Source organism: Danio rerio, chromosome 22 (genome assembly GCF_049306965.1).
Source record: "Danio rerio strain Tuebingen ecotype United States chromosome 22, GRCz12tu, whole genome shotgun sequence".
In the NCBI taxonomy this organism is placed as follows: domain Eukaryota; kingdom Metazoa; phylum Chordata; class Actinopteri; order Cypriniformes; family Danionidae; genus Danio; species Danio rerio.
In genome coordinates, this window is record NC_133197.1 from 14,712,023 (window position 1) to 14,735,905 (window position 23,883).

The 23,883-nt window shown below is 37.5% G+C and overlaps 1 protein-coding gene across 2 annotated transcripts in view; it reads right to left on the minus strand.

Moving 5' to 3' along the window:
- Window positions 1-7,500: 7,500 nt before the first annotated feature.
- Window positions 7,501-23,883, minus strand: part of elfn2a (extracellular leucine-rich repeat and fibronectin type III domain containing 2a) — a 246,919-nt gene continuing 230,536 nt past the window's right edge. Inside the window, exon 4 of one of the 2 annotated variants that reach the window (XM_073936262.1) lies at window positions 7,501-13,237. In XM_073936262.1, coding sequence (XP_073792363.1) covers window positions 10,125-12,926 — 2,802 coding nt within the window. In that variant the 5' untranslated portion in view covers window positions 12,927-13,237 and the 3' untranslated portion in view covers window positions 7,501-10,124. The remainder of the gene's footprint in view (window positions 13,238-23,883) is intronic. The other variant, NM_001365944.1, reaches the window with a different exon arrangement.

Here is a 23,883-nt window from a genome sequence, read left to right on the forward strand (position 1 = left end):
CGTACTCTTATAGTCCTGTCTGAATTCATCAACTCAGCTCAAAATAAAAGTAGCTCCTAAACAGAACCAAAACAGACAAATCAGAGAGACAAAGCAGCAAAAAGGGCAAAGCAACTGAAGCATCACTGCACATGAGTGTTTTATACGTCCAACGCATTCAGAATGAAATCTCAAACTCTAAAGTTTTTTTTTTTCCAAAACTGGTGTAATACATTGTATATTAATCTTTTTCAACATCCTGTTTCAACTGAAAATCACATTATGGGTTGCAAATGCAGCTTCAAGCTGAATTTTAAAGTGAAAAAACAAAACAAAAAGCAAAACCATACTTGAAGAGGGTTTGTGTTTTCTTTCTCTTCTTGGGTGAAATTTTCATTGCATTTTCTCTTTCTCCTTGTGTGGCACATCCACTTTGCATGTTTCTAAATGAAACAACAAGCCTGGAGGTTGGAACAAACCACTCTTTTTCACATAAATCAGTTTTTTCAGTCACACAGTGTACACAGTCATTCTGATAACTAGAGGCATTCAATTTAGGGATCATGTAAAGCAGTATTGTGTACATATTGCAGTATATGAGTGAAAAACGAGTCTGCTTTACCTTGTTGCGTACTGTATATGACAAGTCTCCATGGCTCTTTTTTGCACTTATCAAAGCATTTCCACTCAATTCTGAATGAAATTCAGAAAGAAAACCTCAAAGGGATTGGGAAATACTGTAAGCTGTTCTCGCATTGTATGAATAAAAAAATTAGACAACCCTATGGTCATTATAAAAAGATGTATTGCCTGGTTAAACAAAAAATGGCCATTTCCTTACACATGAGATAGATTATAAATTTGCCTTTGGCCAATCTGATTGATCGATGAAACCCGCAAATAAACCATATTTATTATTACTCAAAGGGGTTGCTGATATGACGCTGAATGACATATTTTCCTGGCAAACCCAATGTAATACTTTAAAGTAATGCATTTGTCTAACAGTCCTGACAGCTAATAAGAAAACACGGCGAAAAGAAAACCTACTGAGGGGCGTTTTAATCTTCACGCCTTGATAAAAAGCTGCAATCCCTTGGCCTTGGCATATAGGGGTAATTAAATCCCTGCTCAGGGTGAAAAGCATAGCAAATGCTCTTTCCAAAAGACCCCCTGTAGACCCTTTCTTCAAATCTGGCACACATATACAATATCACTGCCTTATAACATAACTTTTCTTTTTTTGCAACCTGACAGAAAGCCAAGGGAAGTTTGATGTTCGAAGTGCATTAAAAATGAATCTGGTCTGGCTGTGCCTGGAGCCACATCTTCGGCGTTTTGACTTTCTGTCTGCATTTTCACAGAAATAAGTGTAGACTTGTTTTTTTTCCCCCGGTTTGCTTCGTGAACCCCTCAACCTTAGCTTGACCCCTCACACTATGAAGGTGTCTACATTGTCTTCCTGTCAAACTTCTAGATGTAACCTGCCCTACAGGAAGTGTGCAGATGTTGTAGCTTTGTTTGGTGGATTTGATCTCCAGAATTTTAAATAGTACGTTTGAATGTTTGCTTTTGAAAGTTAAAAGATTAATAATGTCCTTAGATAATTGTATATGGTGGAAACTTAAACAGAATTCACTACCCCATAAGGCATAACTGGATATTTGATGAACAAACATATTTGGACTGGAAAAATTGGTTGAAATCTACAAGACTAATAAGTCTGAACTCTTGAAACACTGCTATTGAGGAGACCCTTTTGAGTTATAACAATTTAAGGTGAAGTTTAAGGTCAAAAGCATTTTGGCATACTCCAAAATAATGGAGCTTCAAATATGACCTTGACTTTGCTGTTGTAAACTTGTCTCACATTAATCAAACCCCTCAGACACTTTCAAACTTGTGCATTGGGGAAAATTGGGGACAGAGTTTGGATGTCTTTGTTCTTGCATCAGTTGCTAATGTGCCTCTTAAAGCCAATAAATTGAGGTTTTCTTAAGGATCTCCAATAAGCTCACACTCATCCTCCTTAACCTTAGGCACCTTAGTAACCACTCTCGTTCTACTTGTCATGGACCCACAGTAGAATTTTATCAAGGGATGTCCAGATCCGATCTCATGATCAGAAATCGTGCCCGATCACGCGATTTTAGACTTGATCAGAATCAGACGTTACCTCCTGATCAAGACTCGAATATACATGAATAACAAATATAGTTATGCGATGGCACAGAGTTTGACCTCTTTCTTGACTTCACACATAAAAAGCAACGTGTGTGGCATGACATCACTTTGTTGCAGAGACGCTATTGGTTAAATGATGACAAAGTAGAACACGAAAGCAGCTTGAAGCGGAAAGCACGGGTATGTCTGCAGTCTGGAGGTATTATGAAGTTGATGATGACAACATTGCGATAGCAAACTGAGATACTGTATGTAAACTTGGGATTAGCTGCCGGGTATTTTAATATATATATATATATATATATATATATATATATATATATATATATATATATATATATATATATATATATATATATATATATATATATTTTTTTTTTTTTTTTTACTGTTTCATTAAAGTTCAAAAGTGAAAAATTTATGTTATTTATTACTTGATTGTTCAAGCTACTTCACAGACATGTTCTGTTTGTTAACAGGGTTATTAAATGTTAAAAAAGGTGATTTAAATAAAAAATAAGAAATATCCTGGATCTGCTTCTTTATTCTTTTTTTATGTATTATAGAAGTATTAGATCAGGTTTCGGTATCGGTAGATACTTAAAATCAAATGACTCAGACTCTGATTCAAGGGCAAAAAAACCTGATCGGGACATCCCTAATTTTAACCAGCATTTCTAGCATAGCACCAACAGTAATGTTAAAGACCGCAACCTCTTGTAATGGCAGTTTCCACACTACCAAAATACCTCCCCATGAACCGGGTCACGACACCAATGTAACTCTGGATGTAACACCAATGTCACCTGGAGCTGCCCTCAACAAGATTCAAGCCAGTACTCAACTATATAAGCAGGTATACAGTACTCAACTATATACAGTACTCAACATTTGAAGTGGATCAAACACATTTTTCTTCAAAATTTTCTTATTTAAAAAATGGGAGTTCAATAGTTTTTACTAGGAGTTTAGTTACAACCCAGCAAACAATGCTGTGTTTAATAGACATCTAATAGACATCTAAACATAGACAGCTTGGCTAAAACAAGGCTAAAATTGAGCTGTCAGTAAAAATCTAATAGACATATAAGAACAGCCCAAAACTAGACTAGTCTTCAAATAGACAGATTAGACTAACATTATGTGTGTGGTCATTCATTTATGTTTATTTGATGTGACTATTTGTCTGATTATGACATCTTTTGGGACAAAAAAAAAATGCCTGTTGGGTAGTAGTCTTCTTGAGGTTAGGGAGTGAGGTTTACCCACACAACTTGTACTATCTGACTATAATTACAATAACCTTAACCAGATTTTACTGGCTGGTTAACATGAAATAGAAGATACTGTGAAATTTCTGAGAAATAACTACAGATGTATTACATTTTGATGAAAGGTTATGTATTACTGCTCTTTTTGCATTGGAGTAACATGCAGATGAATTAACCACACAATAAATGTGATTTAAAATGTACTTTTCAGTTCATTTCCATATTGACTTCAAATAGTTCACAAAAATGAGAAGGTTTACAAAAGCAGAACGAAGTAAGCAATCCCTTGTAGACTACATCAAACCCACTGATCTTATTACCGATGCTATACTTAAAACCTGTGCCGTTCCATCATTAAATATATTTGTTCTCTTCCCTAGGCTCAGTTCACTTATTACTCAATGTTTGACTGAAAGGCATGAGAAGCTCGAATCTCGATCGCAGCAGGTTCTTCTCTGAGGTCTTGCTTAACCTGCTGAGCTAATACCCTATTTGAGATAAGGGGGGTTGGGAATGCTCTACGATTCATACTTTTTGCATCAAACACAGAGTGGTACCATGGACATTGTGAATAACATTGTATTCTTTGTTCTGGTGCCTAATGAGAGGTCCTAAGAGAGGCCTGACCAAATAAAGGTAATAAAAAGTGTAGATGTACATTAAAACAAGAAAACCTTTCTATTTTTCTAACCACACACTAAATTCCCTTCACCAAGGCTTCAGATGTATAAGCGGGAACGTTCAGCTGGTGCATGAGGAAGAGAGATATGAAAGAGAAATCGCTGACACAATACACTTTATGGAAAAAAAAAAGAATGGGAAAGGCTTCATCACACTCTAAACATGCAACTAAATTTGACAAGTGCATCACAGGACAATGGTTGGATTTTGAAAGGCGTATTATCTCCATGGACAAGATGGTAGGAGGCCAGGGAATTGTGGGCTGTTAGTCTTTCACTGTTAAAAACTTTATTAGTGGGAGTACGGAAGCTGTTAAAACTCTACAGTCTTCTGTACAGATGAGGAGGGAGGAAGGACTTTACTTATCCATACTGTGGGAGTTTATATTGGCAAATTATTTGTACAAACCTCTTTTTTTTCTACCGCTTTCTAATAATGAAGCTTTTAGGAATTTTACAGAATCCATCTTTTAATAGAAATCGATGCAGCCTTAATGTAAATGATGCAAACATTTGGATGTTTTAGGCTGAGTAACTTCATCAAAACATTAAAACGCAATCAAATAATAAAAACAAATGATCAGGAGTGCATTCTGGGTACTAAAAAAATTCAGTATTTAGTGCTTACCTGAAATCACATTAAATAAACATCAATTACAACAAAGACATTTCAATCATAAAAATATGCAGTTACTTTGACAAATAAATAACATTTAAACAACAAACAGTTACAATCTTACAAATGTTTGGCACCTTCCTTTAAAATAAATTCACTCTTTGTTTTAGTGCCGAGAGGGCACTTTTAAGACTATGTGTCTGTAAACTTATACAGTACGTGTAGATTGTACACTCTGTATATGTCTTTGTGTCAATGTGTGCGCGTGTTTGTAGGTTTGTGTATGTACACATACAGCAATTTTGTTTTCACTGGACATACCCATTGGAAATCTAATACTACTTGTACATAATACTGTATGTATCCGTTGTTAGTATAGATTGTGGTTGTGTGTTTGTCACAGTTTTCACAGTCAGCCATCAGTTACATCTCATCAACACTGTATATCTTTAGGACCACACACACACACACATACATACACTACCAAAAACCAATCTATCAGCAGGAAGTCAAACCACAAATAATTGTCATTCCCATATGCCGACAATATAAAAACAAAACATTCCAAGAGCATAATAATTCCTATCCAATTGTCTTAGCTTGGTATCTCCCAACCACAGTGCAATAACGCAAGTATTGAGGCTGTTTAGCAAACTCGTCTCTTAACTGAGTTTAGGAAAATAGTGAGGGGGGTGGACCTTTTGGGGTCTTAAATAGGAATAAATTAGTTTAAGAGAGCGAGTGATGGTGAAAATGCACTTTGTTGCATGATGGTGGATCTTGCAATAGGCTTGCGTTTGTCAATGCTATTCGTATACCTCCATGTATCCTTGGTTTACTTACATTCCTTTCTTAGCATTATATAGCTAAATAGCAATATATTCCTAAAGGAATACTCCTCTTTTTTGGAAATAGGTTCATTTTACAAGTCACCTAGAGTTATACAGTTAAGTATCATCTTTTTTGTGAATCCATTCAGCCGATCTCTGGGTCTAGTGAAAACACTTTTAGCTTAGCTTAGCTTAGCGTAAACCATTGAATCAAATTAGAACACTGGGATTTCCCTAAAATCCCCTTATTTTAAACATTTTATGCTTGACTAATCTGTACTAAAACTAATGGAACATTAAAAATTGCTTTTTTATTTGCCAATATGGCTAGGAACTGTACTCTCATTCTGACATAGTATACAAGGAACTTCGCTGCCGTACCATCCCTGCTGAAAAATCCAGCTTTAACCAGCCTAGGCTGCTTGGCTGTTTTTAGCTGGTCGACCAGGCTGGCTTTAGAAGGGTTTTGGCCACTTCCAGGCTGGTTTCCAGCCATTTCTAGTTTTAGAGGCAGATTTCATAGTTTTTATTAGTTTCTATATTTTAAAATGTCTTAGTTTTAGTTTAGTTTTTATTAGTTTCAGTATTAGTTTCAGTTTTTTTTTCTAAATGAGGATATTTATTAGGTGCAAGATTCAAAATCAACAGGATAAATATTGTATAATAAAAAGCCATACAATTTTTGAAACATGTATTGAGAGAACACATAAACACTATCATCAAATATAATAAGTGTGTGTATTATGTGTGTATTATCAGATTCCTAGAACTAGATTGAAGAGGTGTTATCCAAATCATGTGCATTATAAGTTTGTAGAAGTTATACATTAAAAATACCCTTAAATATAAATTTTTAGTACTGCTTCAGTGAACTTTATCAAGTATATTAAAATCCATTTATTTCCCCGAGTTGTATTTTTTTCAAAGTGTGCTTTAACTGCTTTAAAATAAGTAAAATCTTTGTAGACTAGAAACATATGTACTGTATATTATTTATTTTAAAAATGCGGGCAATACATTATAGATACATTTTATTTAACAAACATTATATTAATATTATTTTTAATTAAACTATGGGGTGCGGCTATAGGGGGCCTACAAGACATGGTGCCCAGTGGCCTCTGAATTATTAATCCGGGCCTGGTGATGGGAAATTCAGATTTCTAACGTGGATGTTAGGACTCAACATTATGTAGTCAGCAACAGTAATTTCAGTCAGTTAAAACATCACCGTGATCTAAAAAATGTCTTACAGTAAGGTTTTACTAACAGTAAACCCAACTGAATCATGCTTCACTTATTTAAACTCCATTACAATTGTCTGTAATGAAATAAACTTACGTTTTTCACCAGATCCTCTCATTTAAGCCCTCGGTTTACCCGCGCTGCAGTTGTTACAAGATCAGTTCAGAAACACAGCGGGCTGTACTGTTTGTGTTTGGTTTACTGAATCGCGCATGCGCAGTACTATTGGTTCATCGCTTCTCAATGTAACATTACTTTTCTAATAACTGAATGAGAGTATTTATTGAATTATTATGAGTTAGAGGGGTATTAGGCTTGTTATAAAGTAAGAAGTGGGTGGATAAGTGCTTACTGGAGAAGTGAATTGTTTTAAATGATTCAGTTCGATTTGGTGAACTAGTTCAACAGGTTCACTTAGAAGATCGGTTAAAAAGATTCGTTCGCGATACAGAAATAAAACCCATTATTAGGCACAAATCTGTTAAAGTAACAGTTTTAAGTCTCTGTATTTAATGCTGTCACCATGCTGCTGTCATGTCCACGCGTTGTTTTTGTCGCGGGAGCAACAGCGAGGATGTCTCGAGGAGAACCGGCTCGATCTGGCCAATGGCAGCAGGAGACTCAGAGGTGCGAAAGGGTCAAACACAAACACCTGCGCGCGGATTATATTTACTTCTGAAAGGCTTACAGTAAGATTATGTATTAAATGCATTTACAAATATGAAAACGAAGGAGGTTTTTGCTATAATTTTAGTTGGCTTCAGTTAGTTTTGTATGTACATAGTACAGTTTCAGTAAGTTCTAGTTTTTGAAAAAACTTTCGTTTTTATTTTTATTTCAGTTAACAACAATTATTTTACATTTTAGTTTTCGTTTTTTCGTTATATATTTGAGATAAAAAAAAAAAAAAAACACTTAAGCTGATTATATTAATGTGCTCGTGATTATTGAAGTGTGGCTTCTCATATCCGATCCTTTCAGAAACGGTCAAACGAGAGAGATGCGCAAAAAAACAAAAACAAAGGAGAAGCCGGAAAAAAACAGAGCAAATGATTCTTTCAGGAATCTAAAACTAAAACAAACTGCCCTGTTTAACTATTATCATCACTTGTTGGACTATTATGAACTCTGAATGACAGAAATACTTTCTAACAAGAGGTTACATGTGCTTGTCAATATTAAAGACCATTGGTATCCTTTTGGCAGCGGAAACGCAAGCCTGATAAAGGTGACCCATACCGCACCACTCAGTGGAAACGTGCCATAATGGTCTTATCCTATTCAATGATATAAGCTAAAAGTCCTCTTGCCAGACCTGTAGATCAGCTGAATGGATTCAAAATTAAAAAAAGTAAAACTTTAATTCGAGGGGACTTGTAAAATGACCCCATTTCCAAAAATGTGGAGTGATCCTTTAAGAGGGTAACCAGTTTCTAAATGTGAATGCTGTCTTTAGATCTCTTTAGACTACGGTTGACCGCAGGTAGGATTTCCCTTTGTGAGGTTTTAGTAAATTGGCTCTGTGTATTTTGAACTGACAGTGTCAATTCTCAATTACAGGGTATTGATTAAGAATCTTGACGGATGATGTGACATACTATTGATGTATGCCAAATGCAATTGTAAAATGAAAATCAATTTTCATGTACTGGCGGAATTCTAATGACGCTTGCACTCAGGAGAATCCACTGCGTGTCAAACGTAAGCTCTTGAGATCTACATTCATTAGTAAACAACAAATGTCATTAAAACACCTGAAATCGCAAAGCCCAGAAGCTCATTTGAGGAGCCTGAGCTGTATATCTTAATCCAATAAATTGCTCTTAAATACAAAGAGCTTCAGCTTGCCTTTCATTGCCATTTGGCGAATCAGCAAAACTCCAGGGATGCATTCTGGGTGATGACCTGACCGGAAAGGGCGAGATTAATTTCAATCACATCTCCAATCTGGCAGTGTTAATAATATAAGCACCTATGTGACCCCTTGACTCCTCTGCTGCAAAATGACTAATTAATTTTCCCTATTATACCATGCAAGGACAATAACAAGTTCTTAAAAATCAGATGTGAGAAATAATTGAATTTGTTTCATACCTTCCCTAACTTGACCACTGCTGACTTCAGGTCAGCAAAAGTGGGTTATAAACAGAAACAGAAGATCAGAACAGTGGGGAAAGATATGCTAAAACGATATTCAATGAAAGCAGAACTGACCAGGTTAAACAAATACAATGTATGATTGAAATTTGAAACTTGTACAAGGTTTTCTGTGGTCATTGAAAAGCCGTACTCACACACAAGTAAGATTGTTATAATGAAGTTAATAGTTCAGCATTTTCTAAAATTGTACCTTTTGGATTAGGTTTACCGTTTTGTTGAGTGTAGCTTGTAGACTAGCTTTGGCATTTTGGCTAAACAAGGCAAAACCCTTTGTGTAATACACCAACACATTTAACACACCACTGTAAACCTTAGCTATTTCAGACTATTACAACTGGGGTTTATCTCTAGCTGCCATTTTAAATCTTTTTTTTTTTTCTTAGATCTAGTCTATAGTTTCCAATCCTCAACCCCATAGAACTGTACTTTCCCCCTTCTTTGTATAAAAAATGTCTAAAGATTACAAATGAAAAGGAAAATATCATTGAGGCTGGCTCTGCCACAAATTAATGCAAAAAGAAATTAACATTCTGTGTATTATCGAATTGCCACACTGCTTGAATATAAAGCATGTCCAACTGGCTGCCTCTGGCTTGATAACTGTGTCCCACACATGCTGTGTAAAATTTGTGTGGGTGTCTCCAAACAGGGAATATGCTTTGCATTAGTAGAAATTTGTGATGGGTGTTAACAGGGTAACCATGTTTTGATCTGTGGATTCAATCAAGATAAGTCTTCTGTCCTTACTAGTTATCAGTATAAAACAATCATCCTGACAAAGCATTAGGTATCACCTTGTCTTCAGACTATATTCATACATTTGTTAAATTAATACCACTAAATCCTCATTTTTTAAAACTATTAATTTACCAAACTACAGTGCAAAAGTGCACAGGTGGTACACAAGGTAAATATTTTCAACTGAAACTGGATGCCTTTTTAAGTGCCACACTTCCTGCGCATTTATGGTTGCTTGCCTTACACCTATGCCTTAATGAGTTTGGAACACCTGCTTAATTCTGTCCCTTTCAGAACACTTGTCTCTGTGGTGGCCTGTGGGGACCAAAGCACCTGCTGATGGAGTCTGCCGAGCTGTCTCAAAAGCCATCAGTCCTTTTCTCAACAATTTCTCCTCACTTTGTTGTGGTTCTCACAAGCATCACAGTTTCTGCTGTGCTGACACCCCTTTCCAGTAGTCCAGAATGTCATGGAGATCCTCATCCTTTGCAAACTGCACTTTCTTTCGAAGAGCATGACCAGCGGCTATGTATGCCTCCTCACGGGGGCTTTTTTTGTAGGGTCGGAAGCGCTCCCATATTTTAAGAGTGCTCTCGGAGGAGTACTCAGGGCTGGAAGAGTAGCCTGAGTAATTGTGGTGGCGGGGAGAAAGCTGAGAGTAGGCAGTGTCCTTCTTGGTGCGAGTGAGAGGCTTTAAAAAGGAGACTTTCTGGGCAGGGGAGTCAGTGGCACCCTCATAGTAGAGAGCGGGGAAGGAGTGTCGGTGCTCTGAGCAGTGGTAGTCTGGGTGCACCTCCAAGTGGTGCTGCTGAGCTGTGCTGCTCCCACCACCAACCACAACACCACACCCACCCGAACCACCACTGCCACCACCGGCTCCCCTTCCACCCCCGCTGCCACCATCTCCTCTGCCATTACTGACTCCCTGAACCCCTATTAAGGGCAACCTCTCTAATGGCTCCCCGCACCGAACAGGGCTGCCTTTCTCAGGGTACTTGCTCTTGCATTGTTCAGGGCTTCGAGGGTCGGGAACATCCAGGCTAAAAACCCGAGCACTTTTGACAGAGCCACCAGATGAAACGCTGCAGCGGTTTTTAACAGGGTTGATGGGGACAACTGCGGCATCTGCACTAAGTTGTCTTTGCAAGGGCCGTGATGCTGTAGCTGGGGGTGGGTCCCTGTATGGAGGGGAAAGAAAGCCCCCTCCACTAATGCCAGGTCGCTCAGAAAGGGGCAAAACAAGAGGAACAGTAGGTGGAGGACGGATTTTTGGGGATGACATGATCTGGCATGTCTCTGTGATGGTAGGGGAAAGTGGAATAAGCCCCCTGACTGATGAAGGGACATTAGGAGGTGGGGGAGAGGCAGTGCTATCTGCTGTAGTTGCAGTGGCAGCAGCTGCTGCCACAACCGCTACAGAATCTAGTTTGAGTGCATCAATGCAGTTATTGATAATCTGATTTACCTTGTCCACCTCCTTGGCAATGGTAGAGATCTCAGATGTTGAATCTCGGCCATCATCGTCATCAGAGTCATCTCCTCCATTAATCCCATTTTCATCTCTACTTATTTCATCCCCTGACCCAGATACAACTCCATCTCTCATTTGCTCTTCTCGTCCTGCAGTTCGTACATCCATGTAGTTGCCCTTACTCGTAGCCATGGCTTCTGAGAAAGCGGTAGCCATCTTCTCCACTTGTGGCAAGGAGGAGAGTCGAGAAGAGGTGGTGTTTGCAGAACCATGAAGGATGCCCAAGCTGGAGGATGCCGATTGGGATAACTTGCTGTGGTGATGTTGATGATGGGACTGGTCATGTAGTTTCTGCAAGGCTGAAGGATCTTTGGCTGCTGCAGCAGCTGCCTCTGGCCCATACCGCATCTCTAAAATGGTTTTCTTAACACTAATTGATTTTTCCTTCTCCTCCTGCATTCTACGCCTACGCAAGCAGTAATACACCAAGCCCAACACAATGACCATCCCAAACAGGCAGCCTAGAATGGTCATAATGTAATGAGTGGTGGTAGAACGACCTGCACGCAAGTCATCAGGCCCTGGAGCCCGTGTTGCAAAATTCAGACAAGTGTGATTGTACCGCTGGGAATTGCGAATGGAGGCCACACAAAAGGTGTAATTAGTATGGGGCTTTAGGTCATTTAATGTGACAGTCTGTTTCTTGTTCTTTAGGTTTATGACATCAGACACATAGGTGTGGTTGTACTGCACTAAAATGTACATCTTACTGTAGGGCTTGGGTATCTGAACCAAGAGTGATGCTGTTGAGAAGGAGACAGTTTGCAACCTAATGTTTGGACTATAAGTTGGGTCTGTAGTAGATGAAGCTGTGGGCTGCATATGTGGCCCCATCTGATCATAAAAATCTATCTCCATCCCTGAAGAATCTAAGTCTGGAGGCAGGGCAGTTATACCACCAACAATCACACCGTCTTTACACATAGATGACAGAATGGAACGAGCATTTCTTCCATGATTACCTCTAGGGCTCACAAGAGGGTAACCAAAAAGTTCCTTTGGGGTCTCACATAGGAGCCTGTCGTATGTGTGAGTGACATTGTCAAATGCCTCTAGCCAAATAAGAAAGGTGTACAAGTCACAGCCACAGTGGAAAGGATTTCCAGCTAGTTCGCATACTATTAGCCGGCCACCTAACACAGTAAAGGTGGATGCATCCAGCTTTGCTAATTTGTTGGAGGAAAGATCGAGACTGCTAAGGCTTGGGCACTCCCAGAAGGCATTGGTTGCAATTACCTCTATGAGGTTATGCTGCAGATATAGGCACTGCATTCGTCCCAACCCTCGCAACATCCCTTCTGTGAGATTGGTAAGCTTGTTATATCCCAGCTGCAAGACCTGTAGATTGGCCTGTCCTGCAAAGGCACCGTCCTCAATGTAGGAGATTTCATTCTTGGTGAGGTTGAGGTCGGTAAGGTTGGTGAATCGGCTGAGGGAGCTGAAGAAAATTGCCTTGAGCTTGTTCTCATTCAGCCGTAAGTCATGGACGGTGTTGTTAATGTGCTGTGGGATTGTCTCATATGGAGGCTGGTTTTGACTGCAGATTGCCAGCCACACGTAGCCTTTGTCCCCTTCAATTAGCCAGCAGTCACCCCTCACGAAAGAAGGTGCATGGAAGAGGAGAAAAATAGGGAGAGAGAGGATGAGAAAGGAGGTTGGAACAGTACAAGGTAAGCTGATCCCGCAGGCCATTTTTGGAGCAAAAAACTGGATTTGTTTTGATCAAGGAGGGAAACAAAAAAAAAGGTTAGGGCATAAAATGAGAAAAAATGATCACAGGAGATGGACAGCCAATAGGATTACAAAGACACTGGGGGGAAATGGTCTTGAGGGCAGTTACAGCTCTTCAGGAACCATGATGCCAAACATAGTCCCCATTTTACGTGGTTCGTGTTATAGGGTTATAGCATGGCTTGTCACAGCTGCAACTCATGGTCATTGATTTCTTGACTGCTCTTCCTCTGAACTGCTGGGCAGTACTTTCAACCAGTCACTCGTTGGAACTGCGTAAAAGAAAAAGGGGTTGGGGAAGAAAAGTAGGAAATTGTTAATTATTGTAATTTAATCAATAAATTGTATTTTAAATTGCCAACTAAATGAACTTAACATGACATGCAAATAACATGAAGGCATGTATTTTATTTGTAAATACAGAATGTTGTCCTCAGCAAGCTAGTTTTGACAATGTTTGGTGACTGAAAAACATACTGCTCCAACTAAGAATAAAGCTATAAAACTGTTGTGAAGAAAGCATAAATGACAGCATAATTACGGACTAGCATGTAAAACAGCCATTATTCTTTGCAAGTCACCAAGGTTTTACAGTGCCTCTAAGGATTCATTTAGGATTACCATTATACAAACAACACCATTCATTCATGTCACTCTTTTAGTTCCCTTGGATATAAAAATGCATAAAAACATCTTGCAACGCAGCTAGTAGCAGAGTATGTGCACATGAGTTACGTGACCAGAGAAACAACCCTGTAGATATATTTTGTGGGGTGTTTCATTATGAATTAATATGTCATCATCAATATCTAAGCTGGTTGGATGGCCTTTGGCTTGACTTGACCAAATTCCTCAAACTACTCTGTTAACAAATGCAGTCTAAACAGCTTGGCCAAGCTTGGAGATGATGCAACTACCTGGTAAAGTCTCATTTTTAAATGCCCTGTAATTCACCTCCTGCTGTAAACATTAGCATCCTTAGATGTGAAATAATATGGTATATTCTTTAACCGCAATTTGAAGCTACAAACATCAAGCCCAAGGCTAACTTCGGAACTTCAAAGAAATCTGTCTAATAATCACTGAATTATCAGCAGGGTTCCAATTAATGCCAGTTCATCAATTTTCCACACTCTCCATGTATAACGCATACTTCACATTTTAATATCACACAAAAGTTTAAATATAATTCAAATTATACTACACGTATTGTTATTAAACCGTCACATAATCAACACCAAGCCAAACAGCACAGCCGCTCAGTGTAGAATCCAAGCATCCAATTTTACCATAGTCACTTCTCATTCCTGAAGCCCTCACAGAAACAGAGAACCCTTTTCCTCTAATGCCCGGGCTCAAGATTGAAATTGACAATTCAATTCCTCAACTGACGTCAGCTGATTTACCGCTGAGCCCCAGAGTGTGTCATACTCACGCGGATACTCTCGTAACTGTCAATCCTTCAGTCCCTCAAGACTCAAATGTGTGTGCGTGTGTGGGAGGTTATTTAATCTCTGTAGGAATGACATTAACCAAGGAGCATTAAAAATCCTTTACATCGGTCTCATTAAATTCAAATGCAAATACCGTGGAAAGCACGATAGGAATGTTTGCGCACGTCTGAGTGTATTTTTACGCCTATGAATATATGCATGTAAACATGTTTGCTACGTACACTGCATGCAAATCCACTAGAAGACGTTTATGCAAAGTGGATGCGAATAGATGTAATTATAAAAGGGAGTATTAATTACCCTGCTGACGAGGGGAAATAAAAGCTTTACATAGCACTGTTTGAATAGACGCAACTGTAAAAGTTATCCTACAGCGGTTGCATAATTTAACTTCAATATGCTGGATGATTGTTCCCACATTAAACTAACAAAAGATATTAGACCCAGTGGAATATCTCAAACACCTTCACAATCTGCAAACACATAAATGTTTATATCCCCCACTGCATTTGGGATAAATATAATATGGTGAATCCCTGATTTCAGGGTTTTTTTTGTAACATTTTAGTTTAAGTACCAAGTCTAGTGACTTATTAACTGCCTATTATTAAAACATTGGCTGTTTATCAGTACTTATAATTGGTCTCTCGTTATTCAGGGGTTATATATACACAGTTAAATTATTAGCCCCCTTTGAATTGTATTTATTTTTTTGTCTTTTTTAAATACTTCACAAATGGTATTTAACAGAGCAAGGAAATGTTCACAGTATGTCTAATAATATTTTTTTTACTTCTGGAGAAATTCTTATTTGTTTCATTTCAGCTACAATAAAAGTAGTTTTACATTTTTTAAACACCATTTTAAGAACAAAATTAGTAGCCCCTTTAGGCATTTTTTCCCATAGTCTACAGAACAAACCATCATTACACAATAACTTGCCTGATTACCCTAATCTGCCTTGTTAACCTAATTAACCTAGCTAAGCCTTTAAATGTTACTTTAAACTGTATAGAAGTGTCTTAAAAATATCTAGTAAAATAATATTTACTGTCATCATGGCAAAGAAAAAATAACTATAGATGAGTTATTAAAACTATTATGTTTAGAAATGTGTTGAATTTTTTTTATCTCTATTAAACAGAAAATGGGGAAAAATAAACCAGGGGCCTTATAATCCTGACTATATACAGTATATATATATATATATATAATGTCTGTGTGTGTGTGTATGTATATATAGCGCCCCCTACCCTCTCAAGAATTACACATCCTAAGTTCCATTATGGCTAAGACAGGGTTCTTGTAATAGGATTGTCACACAAATTAAATTAAATTAAATTAACAATCCTGCTTATATTTTAGGCTGGTAAGTAAGGGTAACTATAATACTTATATTTGCAATATAATGCAGAAAATTACTTCATCAATGTATTAAAAATAAACTAAACCTCTCTTATAATACTCAGACTAAAACAAAACGTAAAACATAATCCCAAAGTGATTTTCTGTAATAAAAACACTTTTAAAAAAACATTATTACTTAAAGTCTGAGGAAAAATCTAACGTAACTGCGCTGTCAAAGTTATTTCCCCATCTCCTATTCACCCTTCCTCAGTCCAATCAGACATGTCCTTTCAGTATTGGAGGCGTGGCAGTCACATTTAAAGCCAAGATGAAGAGACTTTTCCCAACCATATTTGCATAAAGAGTATATATATATATATATATATATATATATATATATATATATATATATATATATATATATATATATATATATATATTAGGGTTGGGCATCTAAGCTATAATGCCGATCCGATACGCATCTCGGTACAAAGAATACGATCCGATATATTAGCGATACATTTGTGACATATTGCGATGCAACACGATACAATTTACAACCATATCACGATACAATGCGATAATTCAGCACTAACTAATTAAATCAAGTTTATGAGATTATGTGAAAGAGGATGCTGTGCCATTGAATGAGTTTGATTGATTATTTATTAACCAAGCAAAACCAAGACTTTTTTTTACAAACTGGCTTTTCTCTCAGAGCCAGAGTGTCAGTTTACAGTAGAGGGCCATTTTAGAACATATAGCACATATTATTTAAGTATTTTCAAGATAAACAGAATGTATAAGTGCAATATATATTAAAATATATATATTTGCACTCTTTCAACATAAAGGTTGAGCATTGCACAACAAGAATTGTGATTTAACTTTTCAACTATGAAAACAAGTTTTACAAAGATATATTTTGCCACTGAATATTCAAAACTTAAGGTTGTGAACTAGCAGTGTTATGCTGCTTTGAAACATCACTGTCACTGTAAACAACAGGCTAATAAAAATATAACAAACCAGCAATCTTCTTGCTGTGAGGTGGTCAAACTACCCACTGTGCCACCGTGACACCCATTATTTTTATCATTATTATTATTAATATTATTATTATTATTATTATAATTATATAAAAATTAACAGAAGGAGGTGTTCAAAACCTTCGTTCTCCGTGACACTAGGCTGAATATCTTTGCAGATGAACAGGGCCGGCACGTCCATAGATGCGACCTAGGCGGCTGCCTAGGGAGGCAGTATAGAGAGGGCGGCGTCCGCAACACCCCCCCTTACCACCCGCATTCTCAGTTATGTCCGCAACACCTCCATCAGCGCCCGCTTGTCCTCAGTTATATCTGCGCATAGGGTGGCAGAATAGAGGTCCGCGACACCCGCGTCCTCAGTTATATCCGCGCATAGGGCGGAAGAATAGAGGTCCGCGACACCCGCGCGTCCTCAGTTATATCCGCGCATAGGGCGGAAGAATAGAGGTCCGCGACACCGGCGCGTCCTCAGTTATATCCGCGCATAGGGTGGCAGAATAGAGGTCCACTGGAAGATGGAGCTTTCACAACAACACCGTGGCGCCCCTTCAAGTGAGATTTCAGATTAGTCGTACTGCCCGCGTATTTTACAGATGCGCGGCACACTTTTTCAAATTGCATCTGTCCTGTCATGTCGTCCATCCTTAAATCCATAATGTTGCCATACTTTAGATTTAAAACTCAGTGGGGAATAAAATGTTTGTTTTGCTTCTCGCGCTTTCTGAGGGCGCACCACTAGCTTCATCCCCACACCTGATACAGTTGTAGTGTAAGTGTACACATCCGCAAATCCGTTAGGCTTACTTTATGTAGGTCGATTAAATTATGCGCCAAAAACAGGTTGACAACACTTGTTAATAAATAAAAAATACATTCTATATTAAAAATATAAGCTGTATCTTGGAAAAACCGATGCATCTTGCAAAAACCGATGCATCTCGATTTGCTTCCAAAATTTCATTCATCCTCTGCTGCTCAACCGATGCACTCGCATCGTGCACGCGCATGACCGCGTATCGATACATATCGATTAATCTTCCCATCCCTAATATATATATATATATATATATATTTTTTTTTTTTTTTCATGTTTATAATATACGGCAATGGTGGAGAAATATATACAAAAAAAAAAAAAAAAAAACCTGCAATTGGGGAAATTGATCAAAACCTGTTGTCAGGGCCAAACATTTAGCAAAAGGTTCATAAAGCTTTTTAGCTTTTTAGTGTGTGTGTAATTTTAAACTATAAAATTATTTAAAATAAAATTGTTTAAATGCTGCTGTGTGGCACCCTTTTTGCATCCTCCTAAAACTCATACTGCTAGCAATCGAAGATTTATGTTAGTTTTTCAAGCTGAACACATTATGTTACTGTAAAAAGACATGGAGGAGATCGATTGACTGGTCTACAACCAATCAGGACACAGAACACAATGCGCTGTAAAAAAAAAAAAAAAAACGTCAAATTGCACAAAAAAATCCATGAAACTGTAAGGCCATGAAAGGCGAACCACGTTATAGTGAGGGACCACTGTAAAGCACATTCTGTAGGTGTTAGGTGTGTGCACTCTTCTGTTATTGGCTGTGTTGTTGTCACGTGTTTATGTTTTGACTACTCCATATGCATTTGTTGTGGCATGTCAGTGTTGTTGTGGTCACATGGTTTGTTACCCCAATCAGCTGTTCTGATCAGCCGCCCAGCTGTGGCTAATTACTACAGCTATATCTAAGCGGCTATCCTTTGTAACAATGCCAGTTCGTTAGTGATGTTCATGTATACTGCAGGACTCACAATAGAGTTTGAGCATGCGAAAATCTGTCACGCGGTGCTTCGAAAAGGGGCGGGATTAAACAAGAGTATACATTTAAAAAGCAAGTGATTGGTCCATGTTTTAAATTCCTGTCCAGAAAGGTAATGTTTTGAACTTTGATTGGTCTCACGCAATCATGTGATGCGATTTTGCCGATCAGAGTTCACAAAGCTTGAACTTTCCATCGTAGCGAACTTTGAAACTTGCTGCTTGCTCTGGTGTGACATATGAATGGAAGTCTATGGGGAGAAAAGTGCAGTGTGACGGCAGCTTTACTGTCTCATCAGGAATCTTGGTGATCTAGAATTTTGTTTGCCTGGTTATCAGCTGACCTGTGAACGTTTTCGGCTCACATTTTTGCCACGTCTTGTGAACTTTTGTTTTTTCGTTTTTTGGACTCTTTCGCTCTATTAATTTTGACCACCTGTTAAATAATAAATACACTTACATCTTGGATCTATCTCAGTATTATTTACGTGAGTGTGAAATATTCTGTATGATCTTATTCTACAGCCCTTATCCTGCCTTATACCTAAACCTAAGTTCTACCCTAACTAATTACAACCCAGCAAACAATTTAGTGTTTAATAGATCTCTTATAGACATCTAAACGTAGACAGCTTGGCTAAAACAAGGCTAAAGTTAAGCTGTCAGTGAAAATCTAATAGACATCTAAGAATAGCCCAAAACTAGACTAGTCGTCAAATAGACAGATTAGACAGACTTTACATGTGTAGTCATTCATTTCTGTTTATTTGATGACTAGGCTAATTTCTTCCTATTCTAAAACGTCTATTAGATTTTCACTGACAGCTTAAATTTACCCTGGTTTTAGTCAGGACGACTATGTTTAGACGTCTATTAGACATTAATTATACATCTTTTAAAAGCAAAATTAAATGCTTGCTGGGTATGTATAAGCAGCAAATTAGGAGTTTATTGAGCTAAAAGTAATCCTTAATGGTTTATTAATAGTGAGAATTCTCCCTAAACTAAGTAAATTCAACAACAAAAAAATAAAAATAAAAATAAACAATTCTACAACTACTTTTTGTTACAACTTTCTCTCAATCAAACATACACACCAAATATATTTCACTTTTTTAGCTTCAGTTTCTAACAATTAAACTTTCTTTCCCACCCTTAGTCACGTCGTCTCATTTCCATCGTTCTGTTCACTGAGCTCTGACCCTGTCAGATAAAGATCTAATTAGTTAGTCGACTCACTTATGCCTAGAGGAAACACTCCACCAGCTCTCCTTCATACTGAGAACGTCTTACCAAACACAAGGTCAAAACAATATTACAGCAGGGGCCTCAAAGCAGTATTTTAACACATGCGATAACTATCAGTCTCTGTTGATTTCATTAACAGCAGCCTCTCCAAACACAACACTGACTGAAGCACCATTTGGCTTTCAGATATTTAAATGTAATAATAAAACGACAGAGTTGAAAGATCTCCCAAATGTACCATCGCAGTAGTTTGTGCTGCAAGTGTCGATCCTGGCTTAGACAGGATAAAACACAATTGCAGATTACTCTGTAAAGCACTGAATAGTTAGAATTCTGTCTGTTTTGTGTATATCTGTGTGCAGTTCCATGTGGAGCAAAATTCCCCCTAAAAAATTAATGAATAAACAAACACACACACACAGTGATTGTAAAAACAGCATTGGAAAAAATGGTGTTACTAACAGCCTAAATTACCTTTTTCAGTAACGAACAAGCAAATAAATTACTGTGTCCCAATTACAACGCTGTTAACGATACTGACAATAAAATGTGACATTATATAATTTTTATACAGTATAGTTTGGAATTGGGTGGTGCAGTGGGTAGCGCAGTTGCCTCACAGTAAGAAGGTCACTGGTTCAAGTCCCAGCTGGGCCAGTTGGCATTTCTGTGTGAAGTTTGCATCTTCTCCCTGTGCTTGTGTGGGGGTTCTCCGGGTGCTCTGGTTTCCCCTGCTAAATTGAATAAGCTACACCTGATTATTGAAGGGACTAAGCTGAAAAGAAAATGAATGAATGTATAGTTTGCAATTGAGCTCACTGATGTGCTTTTCTTCGAACTCTGTTGGCCTGCTCTGGTGTAAGTGAGTGGGGCACATAACTGATGATGATTGGCTTGTGTGTGAGTGTGTAGGGGTATGTAACATTTAATAGATGTGTGTACATTACATTTTAAAGATGTCTCCCACTGTCCCACTCCTACAGTAGAATAGTGTAGAGGGTTTTATAGTAATTTATTGAATTCAGGATCTATTTTATTTAACATACAGTTTATTTATTTATTTTTATCACATTTTCTTTTTAAAATGCAATGCAATAGTTATTTTCCTTGGTAATTACTTATTTGTGATAAATAACCTGTAACTATAACTAATTAAAATATCATATTATGATAATTATAACTACTATAACTAATTAGAATAATTAATAATTATATTGACTATACACAACATTGCGTGTATGTTTGTATATTGTATAAAAGCTTTCAGACTATAATTTGCCTTTAATTGACCTTATTCTTCAATACAGAAGTGCACTCAATTTTGCAACTGTTTTAGAACAGAGATGCCCAAACTAGGGCTCACGGACTGAAGTTGGCCCTTGGTTACCTTTAATTTGACCTGCCATGCCATCTTAGAAGGAAAGTTTTTTTATTTTTATTTTTTATGGTAGTTTGTTTAATCGTTCAGCTACAAAAAAGCAAACTGAAATTAAATGTTTAAATTAAAGGTTGTACATGAATCAGATTTTAAAAAATACTCTGGCTGCGTCCGAAATCGTATACTTACATAATATAGTAATATAGTACGCTAAAATCAGTATGCGAGCCGAGTAGTACCCAGATGACTTACTACTTCCGGTGAAACTCTGAAGTGCTCATCCCATGCACGCTGCGCTCTCCCATGATGCCCTGCGAGAGGATTTGTGAATGGGAGTGAAGCGACGCAAAATGGCAGATGTAGTACATCTGAATTTTATTCCTACTGCTCACATTCATACTGTATAGAAAGTACTTTTCTAATGGCTGAGTAGCTTGTTTAAATTCAAACGCAGTACCTACTAAGTAGTAGGCGAAAAATGAATGGAAGTGAATGAGACTGGAAGTCTTTGGCCAAAAAGATTCAAATGGCTGCAGCCCTTCTTACGCAAAGAATAAAGATTAAAATTGGCACCACTAATTTTCTTTTAGCTTGTTCACACATTCACAATACTTTCATCATTATATGTGTCCACACAACCTCAAAATTCATTCATTCATTCATTCATTTTGTTGTCAGCTTAGTCCCTTTATTAATCCCGGGTCGCCACAGCGGAATGAACCGCCAACTTATGCAGCAGATGCACTTCCAGTCGCAACCCATCTCTGGGAAACAACCTCAAAATTAAACCAGGCCATCATTTCCCAGTTAGAAACACAGCAAACAAAGTGTTATTTGCTAGTACTGAAGAAAGTATTTTAACAGCTGTAAATTAAATCAAAGATACTAATAAATGATGCATTCGAAATCCACTTAGCCCAAACTAAAACTTACATGTTGAATGTGAATGACGCATCCGCACTTCGGTAGAGTTCTGTATTCACTGAGTGCCTGCATTTTTTGTCTCCTCTCTCGGTTTTTATTCCCGCTTTGTCTTTTAGTGGTGGCATTGTATGCTAGGAGATTATCACTATTGTCCTTTCAAAAGGACAAAAATAGCATGGGCCAGCGACAGCAAGGAAACAATTAAGACCCTCTCTTTCTTCCTTTATTCCGTCAAGCTTCGGGCTTTTGTGGAGACCTGAAACCCTTTCTGCTTTCTCACGTCGAGTTATCACACAGCGTATCTGCGATTTAATTAGGACCAGAGGCTAATGCTAATTACAGCTTGTGAAAGCAGGTGGACCAAACTAGCACTTACTTTAGAGAGTCTTCATCGTTTAAAGATGAACCTCTCGGGGGATGAGAGAAGGACAAAGAGAAGACTTGGACCATTACTGAGAGGCAAGAACATTTTAGCCAAATGGTAGGATAAAACAAGGAGTGCTACACTTAATGACTGATAGGAAACTTTCCTCAAACTGGCATTTCGTATGACATAACACAGCTGAAGCTAAAATATCCTTACCTGGTGTTTCTTGAGGAGGGAAAAAAGAGCCAACACTTGGATTGTCACATCGTATGTAACTGTTGACCTTTTACTCTGAAGTAGCCTAGAGGAGCTGTTGCTCACTCACCTAACAAAGAGCAATGACCTGTAAAGGTTAAAGCTGAAAAATGTAATTTCTTATTTTATGCTAAACTACTTATTTACTCAATTTAACCTGATGAGACAAACAAAAAAATAAAATAAAGCCTATCATAAATGCTGTGAACCTATCAAAACATTGCTCTGCTTGTTTGAGTAGACTATAACAGGGACTTTGTTTTTTTTTTTTGGTTGACTAATTGCAGATGTTTTTAAAGAAAACTTCAACTTATTGCAGAGTTTTTACTTCAGATTGTCTGTTTTTATTTAAATGTTAAATATTAAAATAAATAAATAGAATAAAAATTTATATTAAAATTAGCTTTTGTAAGCTATTTGGACCAAACTGTGTGTAGGTATAGTGTGCCCACAGTCATATTGAAGTGATATAAAAAACACAATAAGTCTCCTTTTTAAATTTCCTGACATTAAAATAGGATCCAATTCCTTCGCATTTTGAGTCCCACGTCAGTGCAGTTTCCCCGCCCACCGAATTGATTGACAGCCGCATATTAACATGTCTCTGTAGTAACGTGTATAATCATATCAACAAGACAGGATGTGCACAAAGCAACTGGGATTAAAGATCTGTTCAGCACTCTGTGATCATCAATCATTATCAAATGTGATCAAAAATTAGTTTTACAAGTTTAATGCGTTTTTAAAACAGTGTATGTTTGTAATAAAGCAAGTTAAAGAAGGTAAAATCACTGTTATTTATAACCACAGCCGCATGTCAGTACAATTATAAAAGAAGATGCATCAATCCCAGTTTGTGGATATTAAATCAGGTTTATTTTGTACATTAATATAATATTTATAGATATCCATACAGCAGTGGATGTTAATGTGTATGCTGTCACATTTACCGAGCAAAACAGTGTAAAGTTAAAGGCACTCGCTGTGTGTGTGCATCAATTTTGCAACGACATTGTATGGGACTCGTCGTTGCAGAAAGGCTTGAATTATTTCCACAAAAAATACATTAAATAATCATTGTGAAAGTTCTTACTG